The 25,367-nt window shown below is 43.8% G+C and overlaps 1 protein-coding gene across 2 annotated transcripts in view; it reads left to right on the top strand.

Annotated features, from left to right (window-relative positions):
• The window catches only part of TRMT12 (tRNA methyltransferase 12 homolog), a 200,304-nt gene that overhangs the window by 45,287 nt on the left and 129,650 nt on the right, over positions 1-25,367 (top strand). For both annotated transcript variants that reach the window (XM_069213269.1, XM_069213260.1), the window contains 2 exons: positions 21,560-21,758; positions 21,851-22,001. In XM_069213269.1, coding sequence (XP_069069370.1) covers positions 21,560-21,758; positions 21,851-22,001 — 350 coding nt within the window. The remainder of the gene's footprint in view (positions 1-21,559; positions 21,759-21,850; positions 22,002-25,367) is intronic.

Here is a 25,367-nt window from a genome sequence, read left to right as displayed (position 1 = left end):
TTCGTGATTCGCATTCCACTTTTGGAGTATATGGTTTGTGTTGCCCCTAGACCTATGTTTACCTATTGCATCCTATTGTAATTCTACACTGTTTGCATTACTTTTCTTACTATTACTTACCTGTTTTGGGTTTGTGTACATATAACTTGTGTATATTACTTACCTTCTTACTGAGGGTACTCACTGAGATACTTTTGGCATATTGTCATAAAAATAAAGTACCTTTATTTTTAGTAACTCTCAGTATTGTGTTTTCTTATGATATTGTGCTATATGATATAAGTGGTATAGTAGGAGCTTTGCATGTCTCCTAGTTCAGCCTAAGCTTTGCCATAGCTACCTTCTATCAGCCTAAGCTGCTAGAAACACCTCTATTCTACTAATAAGGGATAACTGGACCTGGCACAGGGTGTAAGTACCACAAGGTACCCACTCTAAGCCAGGCCAGTCTCCTACAGTGCTCGCGCCCTCCTTGTGCCTGTTCGGGCCTTCAGCGTCATAGCCTGATGGATCACACTCCATTCCGATTTGTTCTAGTTGCCACGCTAAGTTTCCTTATACCGACCACCACTTCGTCGGTAATCCCTGCCTTTCTCCAGAACATCGTGAGGAAAGCTGTGAGGCATGTCGATCTTTTTGATTGAAGAAAACATTATGCAATCGAAGGGCACGAAGACTGGAGATGGTGTCCAGGCACACAGAGACTACCACCGACACCCTCAAAGAGGAGCAGGCACAGATGGTAGTTTAGATACCAGATTCCGACTCCGAACAAGGATCAGATGACGACAACCAGCCAATAGCAGCGACGCAGTATGTGAGTACACCTGCCCCAACACCCACTTTAAAAAAATCAGGCAAAGCCTTGGGTGCATCACTGCTGCCAAGCCATGGTTCCACCTGAAAAAACTAATCGTAAACCGACCCCCGGGTTCTGCGCTGAAAAAGGCCAAAACACACCATTAACAGGCACCACCTGTTACGGTGTCGGAGTCGAGCTGAAAAATCCAAACTTCAACCTCCGAACCGAGCCAACGCCCACATTCTTCGGATCCGAAAATAATGCGTTCTGCTTCGGATCCAAAACCTTGGCCTATGGCTTCGAGAATGAAACACCTCGGTTCCACTTCGGAGCTGAAAACATCATCCTATACAGAGGAAACAGGACTTTCGGCCCAAATGAAGCATGTGCCCAAAACATTTAATGAACATTCCTCTAAGGGCACAAAACATACCTCTGAACATCAAATATAGAAATCGGACATTCAACCTATGATGGAGGTTATGCATAGCAAGCAGAGAAGAATACAAATGCAGAAAGAGACTGGAAAAATTATTACTTCTCCACCTCCACAGACTAAAAGAAAGCTAACATTTCAAGACACTCTTGATACTGCCCCACCACAGACACCGCAGCTTTCTTTTTCACCTCAACCTATCACTCCACCACCACTGCCGTCACCATCACTGTCTTCTACTTATTAACAAGGAGACACTGTAGACCCATGGGACGTGTACGATTCGGATCCTATACCGTCTAATGATCCGGATCTCTATCCTACTAAAAGAGCGCCACCAGAGGATAGTACGGTTTATAACCAAGTAATATCTCGGACCGCTGCATACCATGGGGTACAAATGCATGCGGACCTTTAGAAAAGGATTTTCTTTTTAATACACTATCCTCAACTCATAAGAAATACCAGTGTTTACCAATGCTTAATGGTATGCTTAGGCATGCAGAGGTAATATTTAAAGAACCAGTTAAAGTTGGGGTTCTAACACCAAGGATTGACAAAACATACAAGTCTGCACCAACAGATCTAATTTACATTCCACAACAATTACCACCTGATTCTATTGTGGTCAGCGTAGCCAGGAAGCGTGCCAATAGTCAGTCTTCAGGGGATACCCCACCCCATGACAGAGAAAGGAGAAAATATGATGCTGCGGGAAAAAGGGTGGCAACACACGCAGCCAACCAATGGCATATTGCCAACTCCCAGACCCTGTCGGCGAGATACAACAGGGGTCATTGGGATGAGATGCAAGAATTCTTGCAATACCTACCCAAAGAGCCCCAAAAGAGGGTGCAGCAAATTGTAGAAGAGGGTCAGGCCATAACAAATAATCAGATTAGCAGCTAGAGGAATTAATACCAGCATCACAATCAGACGACATGCATGGTTGAGGTCCTCAGGTTTTAAACCTGAAATGCGACAGGCGATCCTTAATATTCCATTTAATAAACAGCATCTCTTCGGACCAGAGGTAGAAACAACCATTGAGAAACTCAGGACGGACTCTGACACTGCAAAAGCCTATGGGAGCCCTTTATACCTCACCATTTTGGGGTTCCTTTCGGAAACAGCAATTTAGGGGAAGTTTTAAAACTCAGACTGCAGAGGCTTCCACCTCCCATTCAAAACAAGGACAGTAGTACTACCAAAGGGGGTAATTTAGAGGATCTTACAGAGGACAAAATCTCAGAGCCAGAGTGAAAATTTGCAACCTCAAAGGGTGCTTCCACACCCACTAAACAATGACTTCCCAAACATCCCACAATCTCATATGTCTCCTGTGGAAGGAAGACTGCAACAATTCCATTCTCACTGGCAAAACATCACCACAGATCTGTGGGTACTCTCAATTATACGCAGTGGTTATTGCCTAGAATTCATCCCCACTCCACCAAATATTCCCCCACGTTCTCATAGACTCTTTCCAGAACACACTTTTCTACTACAAAAGAGAGGTACAATCTCTGTTACTCATAGGGGCAATAGAAATGGTCCCGATCTCACAGCAAGGGACAGGAGCATACTCTATGCTTCCTTACACCAAAAAAAGGATTGTACTCCCGGACCCATTCTCGATCTCAGACCTCTAAATCTATATATCCTGTCAGAACATTTTCATATGGTCACTCCACCGGACGTCATTTCCCTGCTACAAAAACACGATTACCCGGGGTAGATCTAAAGGACCCTTACTTTCACATTCCCATGCATCCAGCTCACCACAAGTATTTAAGGTTCGTAATATCAGGCATCCACTACCAATTCAAAGTACTACCCTTCGGAGTAACAACAGCACCAAGAGTGTTCACAAAATGTCTAGTTGTAGTAGCGGCATACCTCAGAAGACATCACCTACATGTCTTCCCTTATCTAGTCGATTGGTTAATAAAATCCAGCACCATTCTACAATGCCAACAACACACAATATATAACCTACACACATTAGGGTTCACAATCACTTACCAAAAATCTCAACTTCAACCAGCACAAATTCAACATTATCTAGGTGCAATTCTCAATACTCAAACAGCAGTAGCCCACCCAAATCCACAATGGATACAGGCTTTTCAATACCTTATCTCACAAATGCAGTTCACGCAAACTTACACAGTATGATTTGTCATGAAACTATTGGGAATGATGGCATCATGTATAGCAATCGTACCAAATGCAAGGCTAAACATGAGACCACTGCAACAGTATCTCTCACAACAATGGTCTCAGGCACAGGGTCGGTTACAGGATCTAGTGTTGTTAGCCCACCAAACTTACAAATCTCTGCAATGGTGGAATCACAACAACTTAACAAAATGGCTGTCATTTCAAGACCCAATGCCACAGACCATAATCACAACAGATGCTTCAATGACCGGTCTCAATAATCTAATGATACAAGGGGGATGGGACTCAATACAAATAACTTACCAGATAAACCACTTAGAATTATTAGCTGAATTCTAAGCCATCAAAGCATTCCAACCTCAGATCATACACAAAACAGTCTTAATAAGAACAGACAGCATGACAACAATGTATTACTTGAAAAAACCAGGGGATGCACACTCATCCCAATTGTCCCTTGTAGCTCAAACAATATGGAAATTGGCAGTTCACAATCACATTCACCTACTAGCGGAATATATGCCAGGAATTCACAACCAACTAGCAGACCTTCTAAGCAGAACGCAGCAACAAATACACAAATGGGAGACTCACCTACAGGTAGTTCAATATTACTTTCAAATGTGGGGGAACACCAAACCTAGACCTTTTCGCAACAAGCAAAAATGCAAAATGCCAAAACTTTGCATCCAGAAACCCACACCCTCAGTCCGAGGGTTGTGCTCTATGGATCAACTGGTCAGGGATATTTGCTTATGCTTCCCCCCCCCCTCCCGTTCCGTTTCTGGTCAACAAAGTGCGTCACACTTCTCTCACCATGATACTCATAGCTCCCATGTGGGCACGCCAACACTGGTACACAACACTTCTAGATCTGTCAGTAGTACCCCACCACAAGCTTCCAAACAGACCAGACCTGTTAACTCAGAACAGGGGTCAAATCAGGCATCCTAATCCCAGTGTGCGTAACTTAGCAATTTGGCTCCTAGAGTCATAGAGTTTGGATATTTACAGCTTCCACTAGAATGGACAAGTCTATACAAATAAATTGAAACATTTTGTATACTACTGTCAACCTAAAAATATAGCATCAGTACAAGATAGTGTGTTGTTTGATTAATCTAACTGCCATATCAGCCTACCTACAAAATATACAACATACCTCTAGCTCTAGAGTTCCTGTCATTAAAGCATTTATGGATGGACTTAAACACATTATTCTACCCAGAACTCCACCAGTTCCAGCGTGGAATCTTAATATTGTACTCACAAGACTTATGAGTCCTCCATTCGAACCCATGCACTCTTGTTCTATTCAGTTTCTAACATGGAGGGTTGCTTTCATAGTAGCTATTACTTAATTGAGAAGAGTAAGTGAAATTCATGCATTTACTCTAGAAGAACCCTTCTTCCAAGTACACAAACACAAAGTAGTACTTAGGACAAATCCAAAATTCTTGCCTAAAGTGGTTTCACCTTTTCATAATAATCAGTCAGTGGAATTGCCAGTCTTCTTTCCACAGCCAGACTCTACTGCTGAAAGAGCTCTGCACACCCTTGATCTTAAAAGAGCTCTAATGTATTATGTAGACAGACAAAGGACTTTAGGAAAACGTAACAACTTTTTGTTGCTTTCCAACAACCTCATCAAGGTCATCTCATTTCAAAACAAGGATTAGCTAGATGGATTGTAAGATGTATTCAAACATGCTACGTTAAGGCAAAAAGGCAGCTATTAATAACTCCAAAAGCACATTATATGAGAAAAAGGGTGCCTTCATGGCATTCTTAGGAAATATACCAATGGCATATAAATGCAAAGCTGCCACATGGTCCACACCACATACATTCACAAACCATTACTGTGTGGATGTGTTATCTAGACAACAAGCCAACGTTGGACAAGCAGTATTAAAAACACTATTTTAAACCACTTGAACTCCTATGGGCTAACCACCGCTTGGAGGAGAACTGTTTTTCAGTCTATGCACAGCATATGTATCTGCAGCTACACATGCCACTGAACGGAAAATGACACTTACCCAGTCTGTATCTGTTTGTGGCATGTAGTGCTGCAGATTCACATGCGTCCTCCATCCTCCCCGGAAGCCTGTAGTCGTTGTAGTACTTATTCGTACATATGTATATATATATTTGCTTGGACATGTTATTTAATTTTTATATATCTATAGTTGTTCATACACAATCTTTCATTCCTTACTTCACCCTTCTGCGGGAAAACAATCTAACAAAGGAGTTGATGCCCATGCGCACTATCACCGAGGGGAGGAATCACTCGATCGCGTGACTCGAAAAAAGGCTTCTTCGAAAAAGAACAACTTGTAACTCTCCGAGCTCAACACTAGATGGCGAGATATGCACAGCATGTGAATCTGCAGCACTACATGCCACGAACAGATGTACACTGGGTAAGTGACATTTTCCATACATACATACATATATATTATGTGTGTGTGTAACATATGATTTGCCCAATAGTTCAAGAAGGAAGTCTCGGCACTCTGTGAGTTTAATTGCAGCTATATTTATTGTGCAGTGGAGTCTGTCAACACATTTCGGCGCTCACATGTGCCTTTGTCACAACATAGATAATAACTGAAAACCTTGCATAAATACATTACCCATGAATTCATGAACATAGACATAAGCAAAGGACAAAGACCACTATATTCAAAATCAGTACCAAACAGGGATTCTGTCTTAGCAAGGCTAGAGCAGGGCAAAATGTTTGTCCCCATGGCTCTAAGAGAGGACAGGGTTGCTGTTCCAAGGGCTCTACATAAGGATAGGGCTGCAGTCCTATCGATTTAGGGATAGTGTGGGGGTGCTGCACTAAAGTTTCTCTGGGTGGGCTGGAGGGTTGCTCCAAATGTACTAAGACAGGGCAGGGATGCTTTTCTGTGTTAGTTTTCCCACAGAGAGGTACTTTTACCTCTTGGAGTCCAGCTGTGGTAGCTGTTGACTCCTTTGTTACAGGTTTCACCCTAGGAGGGATGTTTCCCACCACAGAAATGGTGTCCTTTGTGGTAGGGTGGGTAGGGGATACGTTGATACCCTTTTTTACCTGTGATGCGAGGCGGATCCTGAGGCTTCGGGGCTCCTTCTCCTCTTTGCTTTCTAATCTCAACTGAGATTAAAGGAAGCAATTACTTGGGGATACCCAGCATGAATGCACAGGTCATAAACTCTACTTCACCCCAACCTGAGGCCTCTAAGTAATTTCCTAAGGGACAGTCTACAGTTAAGCTAGGTGACCCCACCACCTGCTTAGGGCCAGTAACTCCCCCCCAACTAAGTTGCACTACAGCCAAGGGGAGAGACTAAGTGGGGTTTTTGACATCAGTAACCTGGTACCTTTGTCCAAGGAGGTGTTGTGCAGGTGACACAATGTTTTCAGTTACTAAAGTGATACTGGCACCTGTGTCCCTGTAGGCCTGGGCCTCAATACCATTTATTTCAATGTACTGCTTGTACTTATCCATGTTAAGGGGAAAAGCAGACAAGGTGGCAAGGCCAATGCCACCAGGTGAGACAAACTGTCTTGGGGGTTCTACACCTACCCCAGTTTCTATGATGGACCCAAAGGTGAACCCAACCACACCTTTACTTTGACTATTGCCAGTAGTCCCACCACTATTACTGCTACTACTAGGGGCACTAGAAGTGGATGTAGTAGTGGTGGTAGGCTCAGGGGGCTTTACCTGGACAGGATTTGTCCCCTGGCCTATGGCCTTTACCTCTGCTCACATAGCACCAAGGCTTTTTATTGTGCGCAGAAGAGGAAGCGGAAGAAGTTTTACCCCACCCCCAGAGAAGTGTTGTGGACCTGATGAGGAGTCTTTTACTTTTATATTTGTCGCCACCCTTGTCCTGAGACTTTTCACCTTCTTTCTTCTTTTCTTTGTCACCCCCTGTATGAGCTTTTCTGCTCACCCTTGTTCTGACCAATTTGTCTGCCTTATTTCATAATTCTTGGGGATAGGTCAGATCTGAGTGTTCCAAGTATTGGTGGAACAAATCAGACACACAGTTATTCAAAATACGCTGTCTCAATAGAAGATTATCCAAGCCTGCATAGTCATGTACTTTACTGCCATGTAACAAGCCTTCTAAAGCTTTGACAGAACAGTCCACAAAGTCAACCCAATCCTGTGAGGATTCCTTTTTGGTTTCTCTGAACTTTATTCTGTACTGCTCTGTGGTGAGCCCAAAACCATCTGTGAGTGCATTTTTAAGGACACTATAATTGTCTGAGTCCTCCTCCCTGATAGTGAGGAGTCTGTCCATCCCCTTATCAGAGAAGGACAACCAGAGAATAGCAGCCCACTGCCTATGAGGGACGCTCTGAACTTTACAGGCCATCTCAGGTGCAGCAAACCACTTTTGAATATCATTGCACACCTTGAATGGGGGAACAATTTTAAGTATGTTTCTAGAGTCAATGGTGTCCTCCCTGACCCCATAACTGCAGAAACTGCTGCTGCGACCATGGGGGACTAACCCCACCCCTGCCTTTTCCTTTCCACAGCCAATGCCCCCCTATCTAGGGCTAGCTGTTGCTGCTGCAGCCTCAGCCTGACCTCCTCCAGTCTCAGTTTCCTGAGCCTCCCTGTCTATGGAGTCATCACCTGGAGTTGAACCATGGGATCCCTCAGAAACTGAGGTGATATGGGAAAGGGCAGAGGTAGATCTTTCTCTAACGTTGCTAACTTTAGTGACCTGACCTCTAGGTGTGAGGAGAGTTCTCCCTGAGTGACTACCCCTCCCACTGCCAGCTACACTAGTAGGTTTGCTAGGAGGGAGAGCCCTTCCCTGAATCCAAAGGTTGCTCCTCTGACTCTAAGGGTGTGGAACCTTCCTCCCCCTCCTCCTCCTTGTTACCAGTATGTTCCTGGTCATCCTGAAGAAGGAGGCTTAGAAGAAAATATTTGTTAGGATTCTTCCCTACATATAATCTTCTCTCTGAGCAAAACCCCTTCAGTTCTTTGAAGGTCATGCCCTCATAGGGAGTGCCCATGACCTCAAAGCTAGACCCAACAGTAGACATGATGTAGTGTGAGTGTTAGTGTGATGTAAGTGATAAACCTACTCTACCTAACTTCTAGTCTCTTGGAAAGGAAAGCAAAAGACTAGACCACTTTAACTAGGCATATATGTATAGCTCTAGGTACAGAGTATTCTGTCTTGTGGAAAGCTTCGGTGACAGAGTGATAAGGCAATTGCAAGTACTAATCCCACCGCTGCACCACAAATGTAGGAGGCTGGCTTGGTTTGTAGTGGGTACCAAAGGTACTTACACCTTATACCAGGTCCAGTTATCCCTTATTAGTGAAATGTAGTCAGTGTCTAGAAGCCAGGCTTTCTAGGGGTGGTGTGGATGAGCAGCCAAGGCCTAACTAGGAGACATACAAAGCTCATGCAATACCACTGTAGTCACACAGTACTCACACACATGAAAGAAAATACTCAGTGTTATAAAAATAAAGATACTTTATTTTGGCGACACAAATACCAAAAAAAGGGAGTCTATACTCCCTTAGAAGGTAAGTAATACACAAAGTATATACACTAGTATACAGAAATAGCTGTAAAACAGGTAGGAAACAGTGCAAATAGTGAAAATCACAATAGTTAAAAATAGTACGGGTAACACAAACCATATACTAAAAAAATAGAATGCGATTGTCGGTTTCCCACCTAGGCAAGTGTTGTGTGTAGAGGAGCGCTGGGAGTATTAGATAACACCAAAGGTAAGTACTAGAACCCACCCCAGAGCCCAGGAAAGCAGGAGTAAATCACAGTAACCTTTCTAGAACACACAAGAACACAAGACAGAAGATTATGCAAGAACCAGAAGAGACTGCAAACCATCAACGATGGATTCCTGGACCTGAAGACCTGTGGAAGAAGGGGACCAAGTCCAGGGAGAACAGGAGTCCCTTATAACCCGGATGAAGGTGCAAAAGAAGAACTACCAGTGAAGAACAACAGTCAGTACTGTTCCCAAGAAGACGGATGCGGTTCCTAGTTGGTGCAGATGAGTCCCACACTGGATGGATGATTGCAGTCTGGTTTGCGTTGCTGGATTCTGCCAAGAAGCCTTTGGTACATCCAATGCTCGCGGTTAGAGGAGATGACACTGCCCAGGACCAGGAGGGACCTGGCGGACTTTACCCAGGAGGGGGAGTCAGAGGGGGCTCTCAGCAACTTAGAGAGTCCTCAGAAGACCAGGCAGCGCACACATGAGTCGCACAGCATGGGGACACAAAGAGGCCCACGCAGCTCTACACAAAGGGATCCCACGCCGCCGGAGAACCACTCAAGAAGCTGTGTGTCGCAGAAAGGAGTGCTGGTGGCCGGAGCTGCACGGTGCACAAAGAACTTCATGGAAGGATGCCAACAAGCCTTGGCATCTGCAAAACATGCGGTGCACGTCGGTACTGTCTTGGGTGGAAGGTAAGCCCTTACCTCCACCAAAGTTGGACAGTAGGACGTCAGGACCGTCGGGACCACTTCAGCCCACCAGCAGTGACGCTTGATCCACACATTTGGCCAGTAGAGGGGACCCAAGCCACCGGTCGTCGCTGCAGAGGGGTGCCTGCTGAAGCAGGAAAGTGACTCTTTCACTTCAAGGGAGATTCCTCCATTCTTCTGCAGCAGGCTGAAGACAGGCAGCCCTCGGAGGATGCACGACCTGGAAATAGTTGCAGTTGCTGGCAGGAGCTGAAGATACAATATTGCAGAAGTCTCCTTTGCTTCTTTGTTTCAGTTTGCAGAGTTCCTAGAGGGTCCAGATGCAGTTTCTTCGGTAAGAAGGTAAGTAAAGGATGCAGAGGATTACTTCTGGAGTCTTGCAATCCGAATCTGAAGAACCACCCAAGAGAGAGACCCTTAATAGCCTTGAAATGGGGATTGGTCAGCTACACAGGTAAGCACCTATTAGGGGAGGGCTCAGACGTCACCTGCTGGCACTGGCCAATCAGATGCTCCCAGAGTGCCCTGCCAACTTATGCCAAGATGGCAAAACCGAAGGAGACACTGGAGGAGCTCTGAGCACCACCCCTGGGATGGTGATGGACAGGGAAGTGGTCACTCCTCTTTTCGTTGTCCAGTTTTGCTCCAGAGCAGGAACTGAGGGCCCCTGAACCGGGGTAGACTGGATTATGCAAGGACGCCACTATCTGTGCTGTGTTTTTCTATGGAAACATGGCCCTAACTATAATATTTATTATATATCTATCTATCTATCTGTCTATCTATATATATATATATATATATATATATATATATATATATATATATATTTTTTTTTTTTTAAATAAAATTCAGGTAACTATAATGTCCTCTCAAAGTGTGTAATGCTTGCATAAGCCATACTTTATTCGGTATCCTTCCTAAAACCAGTCAGATGCAATGAATGTTTCATTTCATTATGGACCACCTTCAAGGCTAATATGGTTTAGAGCAATATTAACATCACCAATGGATCACCCTGTAATCTTCCTGTGGTATGTCAATCAATTATCGAGTACGAACAGCATTTTATCTGGCAGCCAGTCAGTACGTCAACGGTATTATGAATAACCTGCATTCCATCAGATGAGTTTAGTCAAAACATGTCCACAGGTTAAAATTTCACCCAGGGCCATTAGATTTATCTCCTCTAGAATGTGGTGAAATTCTGAAGTACACATAAGCTAGCAACAAACATCATGATTACACTTATAAAATTACAAAAATATACAAATTTTTAGTTGACAAAACAATAAACACCTCTTGAAAGGGCCTAACAAGTTTTATCACAATGTAATTCTTCTACCCTCTCACACCCTTGAGGGTTTGTCACTGGAGACTAACAACACCAAAAACCCTTGCCTGCAACTGTAATCTGTGAGATTTCATGTAACAAATTACCTTTCTATAGCCTGTAACCCAGTGTGATTACAATCCACTGTTAAAGTTATATTGATTCCTAGACCTGCCTTCATCTGGGGAGCTTCATTGTCCATTATTCTGCTCCTGCCAGGAGGTGGGGTGGGCGGGGAGGGGGTGGAGGACGGGGAGGGTCAGCATCGGGTGTACAAAACTGCAGTCATAGCCCACAGTGCGGGACGCCTAGATCTGTCTTTGCTTCTCAGGTTCTGGGCATAAGCCAGGCACCTACAACTGCACTCATAGCCTGCTTGCATGATGCCTATACTTGCCTTTGCCTGGGGGACTCATTGCCCAAGATTCTGCTCTTGCAAGGAGGCAGAGGATCAGTACTGGACATATAAAACTGCACTCTAGCACATGGCGCTTGATGCTTAGACTTGCCTTTGGCTATGGGACCCATTGCCCAGGATCATTTTTCTGCCAGGAGGCAGGGGATCAGCCCCAGGTGCATAAAACGGCACTCATAGCCCACGAACAAGAGCAGGCCAGCCTGCGCCTGCCAGAGACCGGACTGTGCCCCCCCACTCTTGTGCCTGCATTTCAGACCGCTCTTGTGCCTGCATTTTGGACCCCTAAATGAGGGCATAGAGGTGAGTATTTTAAATATACAATCACTTCTTTTTGTATATTGATTCATTAAATCCAGCTCTGTAATTGAAGGCTATGGCTGCAGATGACCCCTGTGGAGCCTCAATGCCAAACAAATGCAATTTGGGAGCCGGGGACCTTTGAGTCATGTACTTTAAGTGAGATTGATGTTTTAATTGAAGAAATTGAAACCATACTGAATCCCCTCAATTCTACATCCCTATCAGTTAGTAATTAGCCTTCAGCTAGTCTATTCATTAAGAACAAACAGAATACAAACAGAACACAGAGGAATCAGATAATTGCTCCAATATTTAAATACACCACTGTGGCACAAGTGCCGTGCCCCCCTGAAACACCAAATTTTCTTTCCCCGGCTATCCATACAATGACAGTACCCATCAATAACAGAGTTGAATCTCTTTTGCCGACTGATGGGCCTGCTAAAGAAATGAACATAAAAGAAACTGCTGATAGACAAAGTCAAGTATTACCAACAGGAGACAACAAAACATCAACTATCCCTGCTGGACTGATTTTAATGGGGTGTGTCCTCAAGGAGCAAATAATGGGTCTATCTGTGACAGTTAACATGCAAATACCATTCACCCAAGTATCAATTAGCACAAAGAAATGTGTAGATATTGTCGCGTGGGCTCTCATTATTCTAAATGAGACTACTGGATTTCTAGGCGGCAGGATCGATAACGGTGTGGGGGACTGAGTCTGACCCACGTGTAAAGAACTCTGTCACCCTAAATCAGTTTTTTGCTCCGACTAACTAGCAGTGCCTCATTTTTCCCATGAGGAAGGAATGATTTGGCAGCCGAGCGCATGACATCTTTGGAACTTCTCTGGGAAGTCGTGGTCACTCAGATCCAAACCAACTCTCTTATTTCCAACAGGATCTCATATACAAATGACAAAGACAGTATAAGTTTTATATATTTTTAATAAAACGACTGTATTTTAGATATTAAGGCGTGAGCCGCAATAACCAGAACGATACAACACAGTAGGATTGAAATAGTCACCAGGAGAGTAAAACATAAGAACAAAGCTATCATATTGTCTAACAGTTTCTACTCTCCCTCTGCTTGTTCTATTTAGAGCACAGCATGTTAAGCTTCTAGCTTGCCTGTCAGAATCACTGTGGAGACATCAGACCTCATACCTGAGCAAAGACCTGTGATCTTGGTTCAGCATCTGCAACGAGGCAGTCAGCGTCTAGTTGTGGTTCCCTGGTCGGAATCTCCCTCTTGCGTGTATTGGGACAAGGAAGTGATTTTATAACTAACATGTCATCGTGATCACAAAATGTCCCTACGCAGGAATGCCAAGTCTAAACTCCTACCACGTCTATCGGCAATGTACCAGACTGTATCCTTGACTGAAGCACAGAGTAAATGTTATGGAGAACTCCAGTGCTGAAGTAGGCAAAACAGTGTGAAATGAATAACAAAACAACACCGTAGAACTGGCTATTCGAAAAATAACAGTACGAAGCCTAATAAAAAGCATGTAGAGCAAAGTGCACAGAGGCTCTAAGCTGTCAGCAAATGAATAAAATATATTCAGGGCAAAGTGCACAAAGGCCTAAAGCCTGAAGCTAAAGCGCAACGAATACGTAAAACTGACCACACTACACCCTCCCCTTGTCGGTAGCAAGTGGTTCTAATAATATAAAAGGATGCCCCAGAAATAAACAATATATAAAATCATATATTTCGACAAGGTGAGAAGACAACAAAGTCATAAATTTAGGAAACATGTGACCATAAAACCAAATTCAATATTGTGTCAATTTCGTAAAAGGAAAAAAAAAATCCAATCGTCAAACAGAAGCAACAGAACGCAGGAGTTCCTCCACTTCGATATATGTTAATACCGGAAGATCCACGCCACAAAGTACCATGGAGCAGGTGTGGTCCAAAGCCCCAAAACCATTCAGGGCGGCACCCCGTGCAGGGCCTATGAAAGAGACAATACCATCTTCCTCCAGGAAGGGAATCTCATAAACCGCCTCACGAAGCAAGCGCATCCGTAGTGCACAAGTCTGGGAATGAGCCCTAATCGGGAACATCAACAGATCAGTATCGACCATTGGAGAGCGCTGCAGTGAGAGACAGAGAGCCAGTGCATGTTCAAACGAGCACCAAAGGCATCGAAACACGGGTTGCACACAATCCAAAACCGGTCTAAATGACAGAGACCAGTCACACTCCAAATGTCCCAGGAGTGTTGCTCCAAAATGCTGCATCATGCGTTCACGACACAGCTGCGCTGACGGGAGCAGTAATACAGGATCTCGTTGTGACGGGACAGCCATTGCGAAAAAATAGCAACAACAGCAAAACTCCAGCCAATAAAGCCAAAGTAATCGGGAAACCCCCAAAAATGCTTCCGAAAATAGAATATATAGCTGAAGGTATCAAACCGAATATGGAAGAGAAGGTGTGAGTAAAACCAACACCAACGGCTTTGAAAAAATGTGCAATACCAGCAGTGCTGGATGCATTAAATATACGTCCCACAAGTTCACCGAAGTGACTTGGAAAGTTAGTATTCAAAAGGGACTGTATCTCCGCCGATGACCTTGCCACTTGAAGTGCGTAGGTCTCGCTAGCAGATGTAAGGGCCAGATGCTTTTGAAACAATAAAGCTTTTAGCCGACTCAACTTGTCGAAATCAATCTTGGAAGTAGCAATATGAGGCCAGATGTCTGCTACCTCCCTAATTTGAGTGGGGGGAAACAACACATTCCCGCAGCACGTAACTGCCTTGTTGACAACGACGATGTAAACTATTCCGGCACGCATGCCACAGCAACGTTGGCAGTTAAGAACAACGTGACTGCGGTTAGAAAGCACCTGGAAAGTGTTTTTAATAACTGGGACTGGAACTCCCTTCAGATAACAAGCTAAGTTAGCAATCGAAGCGTTACACGCCCCGTGCAAGGACAGCTGTTTACAAACCATTGAATGGCTGACAGAAGCTTCGCATTCGCTGCCGCTAAGAAAAACCTCCCTCAAACCATTAACACATCTGTACTGAAAGGGAAGCTCCCACACCTCGTGTATGTAACTGTCTCCCAATAGTTCATATCTACCCACCGGAATGTGCTTCAAACACGAAGTAAATTGCAAAGTGGAGATAGGCGAATTAATAACCCCATGAATCAACCACTCAGCTGACGGAATCTCAGCTACTGTGAAAGGCAGTTTCTCTAATTTCTCAATATTCAACATAACATATGTCGCTTCCTTTTTAGCCATCAGTTGTTGCTGACGAGTCAATTAAAAGAGATAAAGATCTCTCTGCCACGAACCTGCTGCCATGGAACGCGACCCGCCTTCAAGGTCTGAAGAGTCCAACCCAGCTGCATGATGGACCGCATCTGACTCTGCCCATGATATAAAGAAGACATGTCCGATTTAATAATGTCAATGGCAGAGGAAACAATGCTGTCAATCGTGTAAACACGGTCAGAAAGGGTATGCATGCCATTATCAACAACAGACAAAGTCTGCATCAGGTTTTCCTGATCAATCTGCCTCAACCGGGCTGCAGCCTCTTGTTGTGAAAGCTTCCAAATCTCATTATAAACTTCGTATAAGAACCTTTTCTTCCGTGGTACTTTGGGACCCGACAAAAAATCTTGTAAATCAGTATCATTAGACAGTAACGTGAGATGTGACTTAACTGCATCCAGCGTGGATGACTTCAACCATTGCTGACAAAGCTTCCCCACACTGTATGTAGTTATAATATCAGCATGTTCTGGTGAAATGTAACGAGGGTCTGCCCTACTAGTCCTGAACCCCCCTGAAGAAGTGACAAAACGTTGATGACACACATTAGTGTCTACAGGCCATAATAACCACCCGCCTGGATGTAACGATGAAATGTTAAGCGTACCATTCTGGACCCAATGTGTAAATTCACTAAAGGTAGCATTCACATAATGCTGCCAATCTCTCAATTTAGAAGGGACAGGTATACTAGGCAAAGTCAACTCTCTAATTGTCGCTAAGCCCAAACAGCTAGTCTGTTGTACTGTGTCATTGAGGAAAATCATCTGCACAGGGATAATACATGCCCTAAATAACGTGTCCCTGCCTCGAATTTGCCAATTTTTTGAACCCCAAACACTTTTCAAATCAACAGTTTTAAACCAGTATTCATACCCCTCGACCGAAAGTTTAGATACAAACAAATTTGAATACAGTAATTTAGTATCGGTCAATAACATTTGCTTATTGGAATACGGGGCAACTTTAAAATAGTAAGACTTAGCATTTCGTTGATCATGCCCAGAAAAATATGCAAATTTATCATAATACGTTTTCGAACTCCCTTGTGGAGGAGTCGAGCAATGTTCCCATTGCACATAATTAAATATGGACTTAGGGCTACTAGCTTTATGAATAAAGTGGTGTCCATAATAGTTGTAGCAAAACATGTCACCATGATTATCTCTAAATTGGTAAGCATCTTCATCGTCATAGACAGTATAATATTGCAAATCCGTTAGCATAGAATCTACTGTCTTCACATCCCAATCATCAGAAACAATGCCAGGTATAACAATATCATTCATTGATAATTTGAGGACATACGGTATTTGAATCAATTCAGTGGGACCGTATATATCAAACATTACTTTATCCCACACAATCCCATCCGGAATTGGTATAGCAGAAATGTTTACTGTGGACAAGTCTCTTCGAACCATATGAGAAGAAAAATGCGGTTTTAACACAGTCTCCACGTGCTCAATGTCAGATCGATCAGGAAGAAAATGACCATGTATTATCAGAAAAAAAGTAACCACAAATCCCAACCATAATAAAAGAGTCATCACAGCCAAAAACAGCCACAAATAGTTCCAAGGAAAAACAAAATATGTGCGTTTAAGCCAATCCAGCATCCGACGTGGACCGTGGACAGAAGACATCGAGGACGAGGAGCCGGACACATCAGCATCAGCGTTGTTGAAGCAGCCAGAGGCAGTTCTAGCAAAAGGTGCAACTGTGAACAAAGAAGCAGATGGAGGCTCTCGCCTTGGCACGCTATAAACCACATGTTCAGAAACATCAGTAGAACGTACAGCAAGTTGATCAAAAGATTCCATATTAATCGTCGTCGGTGGAACAATCGCAAGATCATCATCCACCCCCCCCCAAGCTCGGAGAGGAAACAGTGTAGGTGAAAATCACCTGCAGCGGGACTTCTTCCCCAGTAGTGGACTGCTGTTCAGAATCGGCCACATGTTGTAACTTGACATTATCAATGGAAACAAAGCGATTTCCTTTGGCCCCTCGCAGCGGCGGTAAAATCACAGTTCTCGTGCCGCTTACCCCCAACACAGGGACAGGTGCTCGATAAGAAGGACCAAATTCTTTTTTAACTGCGACCTTTTCACGCACTAGATCCCCAATCCTGGGTATCCAACCAGTAGTTGTTACTGGCTCATCCTTAATTCCTGAGGAGGCAGCACTGGCAGAAGAGTTATCTTCACGGAATTGTTGTAAATCCTGCAAAACAGTGACACGATCATTTATGTCAAAGGGCGTATCTGCCGCCTCCACACCAGGACCATCTAGATCAGGAACATACATTTGTGTTCCAAACAGGCACTCATATGAAGTACGACCCCCCAGTGACCTTCTAGGCAAGTTATTAAGTGCTCTCTGTACTCCATATAGGTGGGCTAGCCAACCACGACCCGTACCTATAACCCTAGCCGTTAAGGATTGCTTTAAATCACGATTTAAACGCTCCACGATGACCACACTACAATATGGCCATCTAATCTGACGACATAAAAGATGGTAATTCTGATTCAACTAGAAACCAAATCCCTCTGGGGAGGCCACAGTTCCTTACTAAGAATGTGTGCATGCCCGACACTGAATCACACTGGTGACAGAGAATCAATCCATTTCACAAGAGGGGTAACTCACAAGGCAATACAGGAGATTATCCAGTTTACGACCCTTTCCGGAAAGACAGTGGCTTTGGGTTGGCTCTGGAAATATTTCCCTGGCCCAATATGCATGCAATAAGCAAGTCATCATCCTTAGCCACAAGACAACACAGCTTTTAGACAAATTTGACCTGACCAGTTGCTTTTAATCACTAGGTGTTTATGCACAATGTTGCCAAGTTGTCCAAAGGAGCTCAGAAGAATGATGCATCACTAATGAATTAAGTAATTCACTGAATAAGGGAAATGGGGGATGGGTTGGGTCTGAACCCTCATTCATTCAGCCTAAAAACTATTTGTCATTCTTTTCGACAGTTTAACTCAAATTACATCAAAATAGCCCTGGGATTCCACAACCTTATTGATGATTTAGTGGCACAGGATATTTGTTCACTTTCCTCCACAAATACTGTGATCTGCTTGAAATACAACCCACCACAACAAGGAAATCTGATGGCGAGTCTAGAAACAAATTGAGGCAAGTCATAGTCCCTAGGGTTAACAGAAGACACATACTTTGTGGGGTGACTCACTAATAATTCCACAATAGGTGACATCTCAACACCGAATAGTGTTGAACCTAATAAATGGAACTTATTATCATGGAACGTGGCAGGTTTGAAATCCAAAATCATTGATCCTGAGTGGGGTGGATTTATCAATGGTTTTCACATTTGTTTGTTCCAGGAGACTTGGTGTACTAATATCATTTCTAGGTCTAGCTTCCTAACTTATGCTGTTGATGCTGCTCAGTATGCCAAGGGCAGGCCAGTAGGTGGCGTTGTATATGGTTAAAATCGTCACTTCATCTTAGAATTAAGGGAATGACCATCTCTTCCACGGATATCCTAGGTTTGGAGTGTAATACCAGGGGGGGACTAAACTGACTATTATAAATCTGTGCAACAGAAGAAGGGGTAGAAACATCTTGTCTCCAACTATTAGTCAGTTAGAGGCCGTAATTAAACGGAACCCTGTCAGTAGATTACTGATAGTTGCAGAAGAATTTAATATTATGTAATAACCTCTAGATAGCTCGGTTCATGCATTCACTGAGGACGAAGACTAAAAATGGGAGTCTCTAGGTTAGAGCTCCTTCCTGTCAAAAAATGGTCAAAACTAGCGACCCAGTTAATGGTTACAGCTATTTGCTTAAAGCATGCAATGGAAGAACCATACCCTGATGCAGAAGGAACTCCTACCTATAGAAGGGCCAAAGGGTCTAGGGGAATTGATTATATAATGCTAGACTTACAACTGGGCTTATTTCTGAAAGACATGGTAGTGCTGTAGAGGACAGACAGTGACCATAATGCTCTCCATCTAAAGATGGAGGCCACTTTAACATGGTCGTACAAGAGTTTGAGGTCTATCAATCATAGCGGCCTGCACCCTTCTAATAATAGGCATACACTGAAATGGTCTCAAGTTGCACACACTCCATGCTTACTAGCCCAAATTTACAGCGGAGTAGCCACAGTATTAGAACAACTGGGGCCGTATTATGGAAAGTGCCCTTTCTGTAATGCAGATAGAGCTAGCGCATATATAGCGCTATCACCAGTGGGTGTTCCCTCATTTGCATGGGGGCATGGCACCCATGCAAATGAGGGAATCCCTTTGCCTCCTCATCTGCACAGTATTATAGACACAGGAGCAGAGGCAAATAAACTGTCAGGAGGTGCACTGACAGTGAGCCACCTAAAAGATGGTTCACGTTTAGTCCACCCCCTGATCGTAGCCCTCTGGAGGAGTGAAAAGGGGGTCTTGTGGACCCCCCAGAAATCCCTTTGCAGACAGGTGCAGTCACTCACTGCACTCACCTGGAAGGGTATCCCTAATCCCCCTTAAAAGTGCAGGCGTGTAGCCACCTGCAGAGGGAAACACAGAGAGGCTTTAAAGCAGCACCTCCATTTTTTTTACTTCAGTGCGCTGCCCTGGAGGCAGTACAAGTTTGTGGCTGTTGTTGGGGCAGCGCATTCAATATAATACAGTGCACTCTCCTTGTTTGCTCTGGGCACACCTTTTGAAAGGTGCGCCCAACACAAATAAGGAAAATGCGCTGGATTCTGTAATACTGCTCTTGGGAGACAACGCAAACCTTAGCCTCATCCTACAGATATTCTGACCATTCATGGAAGCTCTTTGGAGCTATAATTACATTTACTATTAGAGAAGAAAAGGAACACAAGGCTAGGCAAGTCAAAGTGACTACCTGGTATAACAAACAGTGTAGAGTGGGCACAGGATAATTTGGATTGTGTGTGACTTACCCTGACTAGTATTGTGGTCCCTACTTGAACAAGGGTGCATACCTCTGCCAACTAGAGCCCCCATTTCTAACAGTAACAATCTTTCTGCTGAAGTACACAGGCTTTTACAAATAAAAAGTTGCTCTCAGGTGAACCAGTATCTGGACAGAGCTACACTCTCTCTCTGTTGTTTGTTACATAAGGTCAAATGACAATTCCTCCTTGTGTGGACTCATCTGCTGCATCAACGAAATGCAGTATGTCGCACACCGGAGAAACATCATAACAGCATACTCCATGAAAAGACTCTGACATTCAGACAGTGGCTGATGAATGTATTTGCTCATGTGAATATGAATACCATTGGCTGAGCGGAATAATCTTGTGCTCTTTTCGCTGTATAGATCTAATGGTTTTTTGCAAGGCAATTATACTTGTCTTCGGCCAATCCTTCACATTACAAAGATCAGAGGCTTATGCAGTTCTTATATTTTTGACTGTTAGCTTTGCTTCTGTTTGAAAGCTAAGTCAGCTAAATAAATATGTCATCACGGAAAGTTGCAGTTGTTTTTTCACTTCTTCTTTTAAAAGAAAGACAACATTGTCGTTTTTTAACATGGTATTCCACCTACTTTAGGATTTGTAAAAGCCACCAGCCTGGAAACAGCTCCCCAATGAAGGCAATTCATGGGTCCAAAACAAACATAAACATAGATGTTTTGCCCCAACAAGGATATAGACTGTGGGAAACCCTCCCTATTTCTTTTGGAATAGTTTAGTTTGAAAACAATGTCTTCTGTAATCCTAATTTTTCCTTAACAGACATCCTCTTTTCCTATTGATGCTTTTGACCAAATGAATCACAAACATGCACCATCTGCCTTTAATGGTCTTGAACTTTTGTGGGATAGGGGATGGGTCACTCCTCCCTATGATCACCCAAAATTTCTGTGAAATAATATTTATAACTTATCAGGTTCTAACCAATGTTACTGTCTGGGTATGTTTTAAAATGGTCCATTTGCCACAAATATTACAGTTGTTACTGGTATGGTGTAGTTTTAAAATGAACAATTTGTCGCTCAGTTCTACAAAAGTTCCTTCACTGGTGGGATGGTGGTAGAGAAGAACTCTTTTAGATCTTTAATTAATGTTAAATTTTAACAAAAGTGTTATCCTAATACATGTTACAATACAAAAGTGTCCCCCACTTTTTCTAAGTATTTGCTAGGGAGTATGCAAGGACCAGTGCCCTGCAAGTAGTTTTTGGGCTAAGTACAAGAAATGCTTCTGTCTGACTAGCCTGTTGCATGTCAATTAGAGCATTCACTCCACTCCTCTTTTCCTTTTAGAATCCTGTATTTTCGAAGCGGGCTCGAGTCCAGTCACCAGCGCAGAATTTGCGTCAGAAACTTCATAGCCTTGTCGAGCGTTATGGGATTGCCTGGGGACGTGAGCTGGAGAGGGATTTGCCCCACTCTTGGCAGCTTCATGGAGACCTCGTGCTTCTCAGTAAAGACTGCTTCACTGCTCCCATGTGGAAGGACTTGGGTAGGACTCTACTGTTGTGATCTGTAAGTGCAAACAGGCACAAACCTGACCTGTTCCATGTTAATGTATTGTGTGTCCTGGGCTTCTTACAGGTCCAGAGCTCTGGGAGACAGTGGCAACAACACTTGGAGCTCGGCGCTTAGCTAAGCAAGAACAAATTTCCAATGATGGCTTTCGAACCCCAACAGTGACTCTGCTACTAGGACATGACAGCTGGGTGGAGCACGTGGACAATGGGATTCGGTCAGTGTTTTTTCAAAAATCATGCTTAAGATCCAAAGGGTAATGCTGAAGAAGATACTTTTGCATATTTGTTTTCGCATATTGTGCTTTCAGACTATATGTAGTATGCCTAAGTGCGCAGGGTATAACCAGACGTGTGTCCCATGCTCACTAGGCTACTGGATTCAAGCTAGCCTGGCTGATGACGGGTGATACCCTGAAACCGGTCCCAGGATGCTTGTTTCCGGTCCAGGGAGGACAAGGCCTGGCATTACGGGCTGGACTGTTCCCATGGGGAACAGGGTCAAGGCTGATTTGAATATGGCTGGGTCCAAAATGGAGTGGTTGGTGAGCAAAAGAATTGATGCATTAAACCCAGGTCTGTGACTGGGGGTGAATGTTTGATTAGTTCTGCATTCCGTCCATCATTTGTGTTTGTTTGCTTTTGTTGCCCTAAGTGCGCCGGGTATGCCCAGATGTGGGTCCTGGGCTCACTGTGCCACTGGGTAAAAGCTAGCCTGGCTGATGATGGGTGATACCCTGAAACCGGTCCCAGGATGCTTGTTTCCGGTCCAGAGATGACCTGGACTGGCAGTTCAGACTGGGCTGTTCCCATGGAGACCATGGTCAAGACTGATTTACGTATGGCTGGGTCCAAACTGGGGTGGCGTGGTGAGCAAAAGAATTGATGAATTAAACTCAGATCCGTGACTGGGGGTGAATGTTTGATTGACTGTGCATTCTATCCATCATTTGTGTTTGTATGATTTCATTGATGACATGGAGAGGATGTGAATCACTTTGAAAGGCAGGCTTTCACAGGAATTCATTAGTAAATAGTAAATTATATTTATATAGAGCGTACTAAACCTGATGAGGCAGTGAAGCGATTTGAGGCGAGCACCATGCTGCACTACTGAAAAATATGCCTTTGCCATCGATAGGTGATATACGTGTTTGGATGTGTGGACACTGTGTCTTAGTCATAGCGCCTAGATGTGAGTTCAGGGAGTGTGAGGCAATATGTCCATAAAGATAAGATTCAAAAAAGCATTTAAAAATTAATGGAGACTAACTCAAAACTGAGTTTGGGATCAGTAATTTAAAAATCGTGAAAATTATTAAAATCTTAAAGTACAGTACAGAATGGTAAAAATATAGCAGTCTTCAGAAGACACAGAAATCAATTGCTGTGACGTATCTCAGTGTTTGAGATAGGTGCAGCATCGAGCAAAATCTGAAAAATAGACTTAGTTCAAAATGTTCAGCCAATCGCATTACTTTCCAATTAGAGACCCACAAAGATCTGGTTCACCCCCAAATTTGAGTTTTTTTTAGGCCAGTTTCACTGTAAAAAGTAATAGAAACTGTGTAGTGAGTGTGGTGTGAGGACAAATTGACAGAAAAATCACATTTCTACATTGTAAAAACTCCATAAGATACCACCATCCTGCCACTAACCCACAATGATCTGGAGCTGTTATGTCTACGATATGCCCTAGTGGTAGGGAGGGTGATGCCTCTATTGTAATTTGATTGATAAGGGGTTGTAGGGCTATTCTTGGGGTACCTTCATCCCAGAAAAACAGTTGACATTTTTTATGTAGCTTGTCAAAGTATATTTCTGGCGCCTCAAAAGGGGTATTCTGCAGTACATAAAACAGTTTGGGTAAGGTAAACATTTTAAAGATAGAGGCCCTGCCCATAATTGGTAGGGGGAGTTCATACCACCTCTGTGTGCCCTCCTGCAATGTGCCTAGGACCCCGTCCTCTTTCCACTCAAGGAACCTATCTCCATTAGCGGTTATCTCGATTCCCGGATACCTGAAGCCAATTCGAAACACACACAAGACCCAATCTGTCTGTCAAAGTCTTCTCGGTCCCCCACCTGATAAAGGGTTGAATTAGCCCAGTTGAGGCGCTATCATGAATATGTTTCAAAGTTATGAAAGACTGACAGGACCACCAGCATCAGCATTTCTGGTTTCATAACATAAATCAATGTCATTCGCATTGATTTTTCCAGTTCATTCACCACCTCAGGAAATCCCATTATTGCAGTCCTGCAGTGCACCCAACACACCAGCGGATCCAGGCACAGCACAGATAAAAAGGGAGAAAGCGGGCATCCCTGCCTTTCCCCAGTTCATACATGTCAGAGAGCACTTCAATCACTTTCACCTCTGCTGACTGTGCTATATTGCTTTTGTCTCCATAAGTGCGCCGTGTATGCCCAGACATGGGTCCCGGGCTCACTGTTCCACTGGATTCAAGCTAGCCTGGCTGATGAAGGGTGATATCCTGAAACCGGTTTCAGGATACTTGTTTCCATTCCAGGGAGGACCTAGCCTGGCAGTTCGGGCTGGACTGTTTCTATGGGGAACAGGGTCAAGACTGATTTGCATATGGCTGTGTGCAAACTGGGGTGGCAATGTGAGCAAAATAATTGATGGATTAGACCCAGATCTGTGACTGGAGGAGAATGTTTGATTGGTTCCGCATTCCGTCCATCATTTATGTTTGTTTGAGTGTGCTTTATAGAGCAGGGCCTCCCATTTGCGAAAAATGTGACTGAACCCGAATCATGTGGCGGTATGCCCAGTCGATCAAGTCAAAAGCCTTCTTTGCATCTAACAACAATATGGCCTTGGGGACTCTCATCTTTGGATCTGCCTAACCAAACATGTAGTCGGAGATTGAGCCTTGTTGCCCTCCCCAGCTTAAATCTTCTCTGGTATTTATGTATAATGGAGATCATCACCTTGGTTACCCATGTTGCCAAGATTCTGGATAGTATTTTGCTTTCAGTGTTAATGAGAGAAATAGACTTGCATGAGGTACAGAGGAGTTCTTGTTTATTCTCTATGAGGATGATGACTGCAATAACATGTTTAAGGTCAGGTGGGAGTTCTCTTGCATCCTTGGCTGTGAGGAACAAGTGTAGGAGGTGCAGTTTGAGAAGCAGACCCAACTATTTATACAGTTCTGCATGGAGACCATATGCTTCTGATGTTTTCTCTGCGTTCCTGTGTGCCAAAGACTCCTCAATCTCTTCCAGTAACAGCTCTTCCTCCAGTACATCCCAATCTAATTCTTTTAAGACCGTACCCTTCAACTCACCTAGGATTGCTTCTCGATCCTGCTTCGTGCAGTCTCTCCGTGCCTCATAATATATACAGTAGTATTATGCAAATGCCTGTGCTATACATACCCCGGTCTGTTTTAACAACCTCCCCATTTCCTGTCTAAATCTCTGCCACCCAGTTCATCTCCTTTCGTCTTCTCAGCCATGCTCTGAGGTGGCCTGTTTTACCCCAGTTTCATACAATTTACTCTGCACTGGAAAGTAATAATATTGAGGTGCGTTGTGAATGCGAAATCAGTATT

Source organism: Pleurodeles waltl, chromosome 2_1, assembly GCF_031143425.1.
Source record: "Pleurodeles waltl isolate 20211129_DDA chromosome 2_1, aPleWal1.hap1.20221129, whole genome shotgun sequence".
NCBI classification, from domain to species: domain Eukaryota; kingdom Metazoa; phylum Chordata; class Amphibia; order Caudata; family Salamandridae; genus Pleurodeles; species Pleurodeles waltl.
Note: the sequence above shows the minus strand (reverse complement) of the source record. Positions and strands in the feature narration are given on the sequence as shown.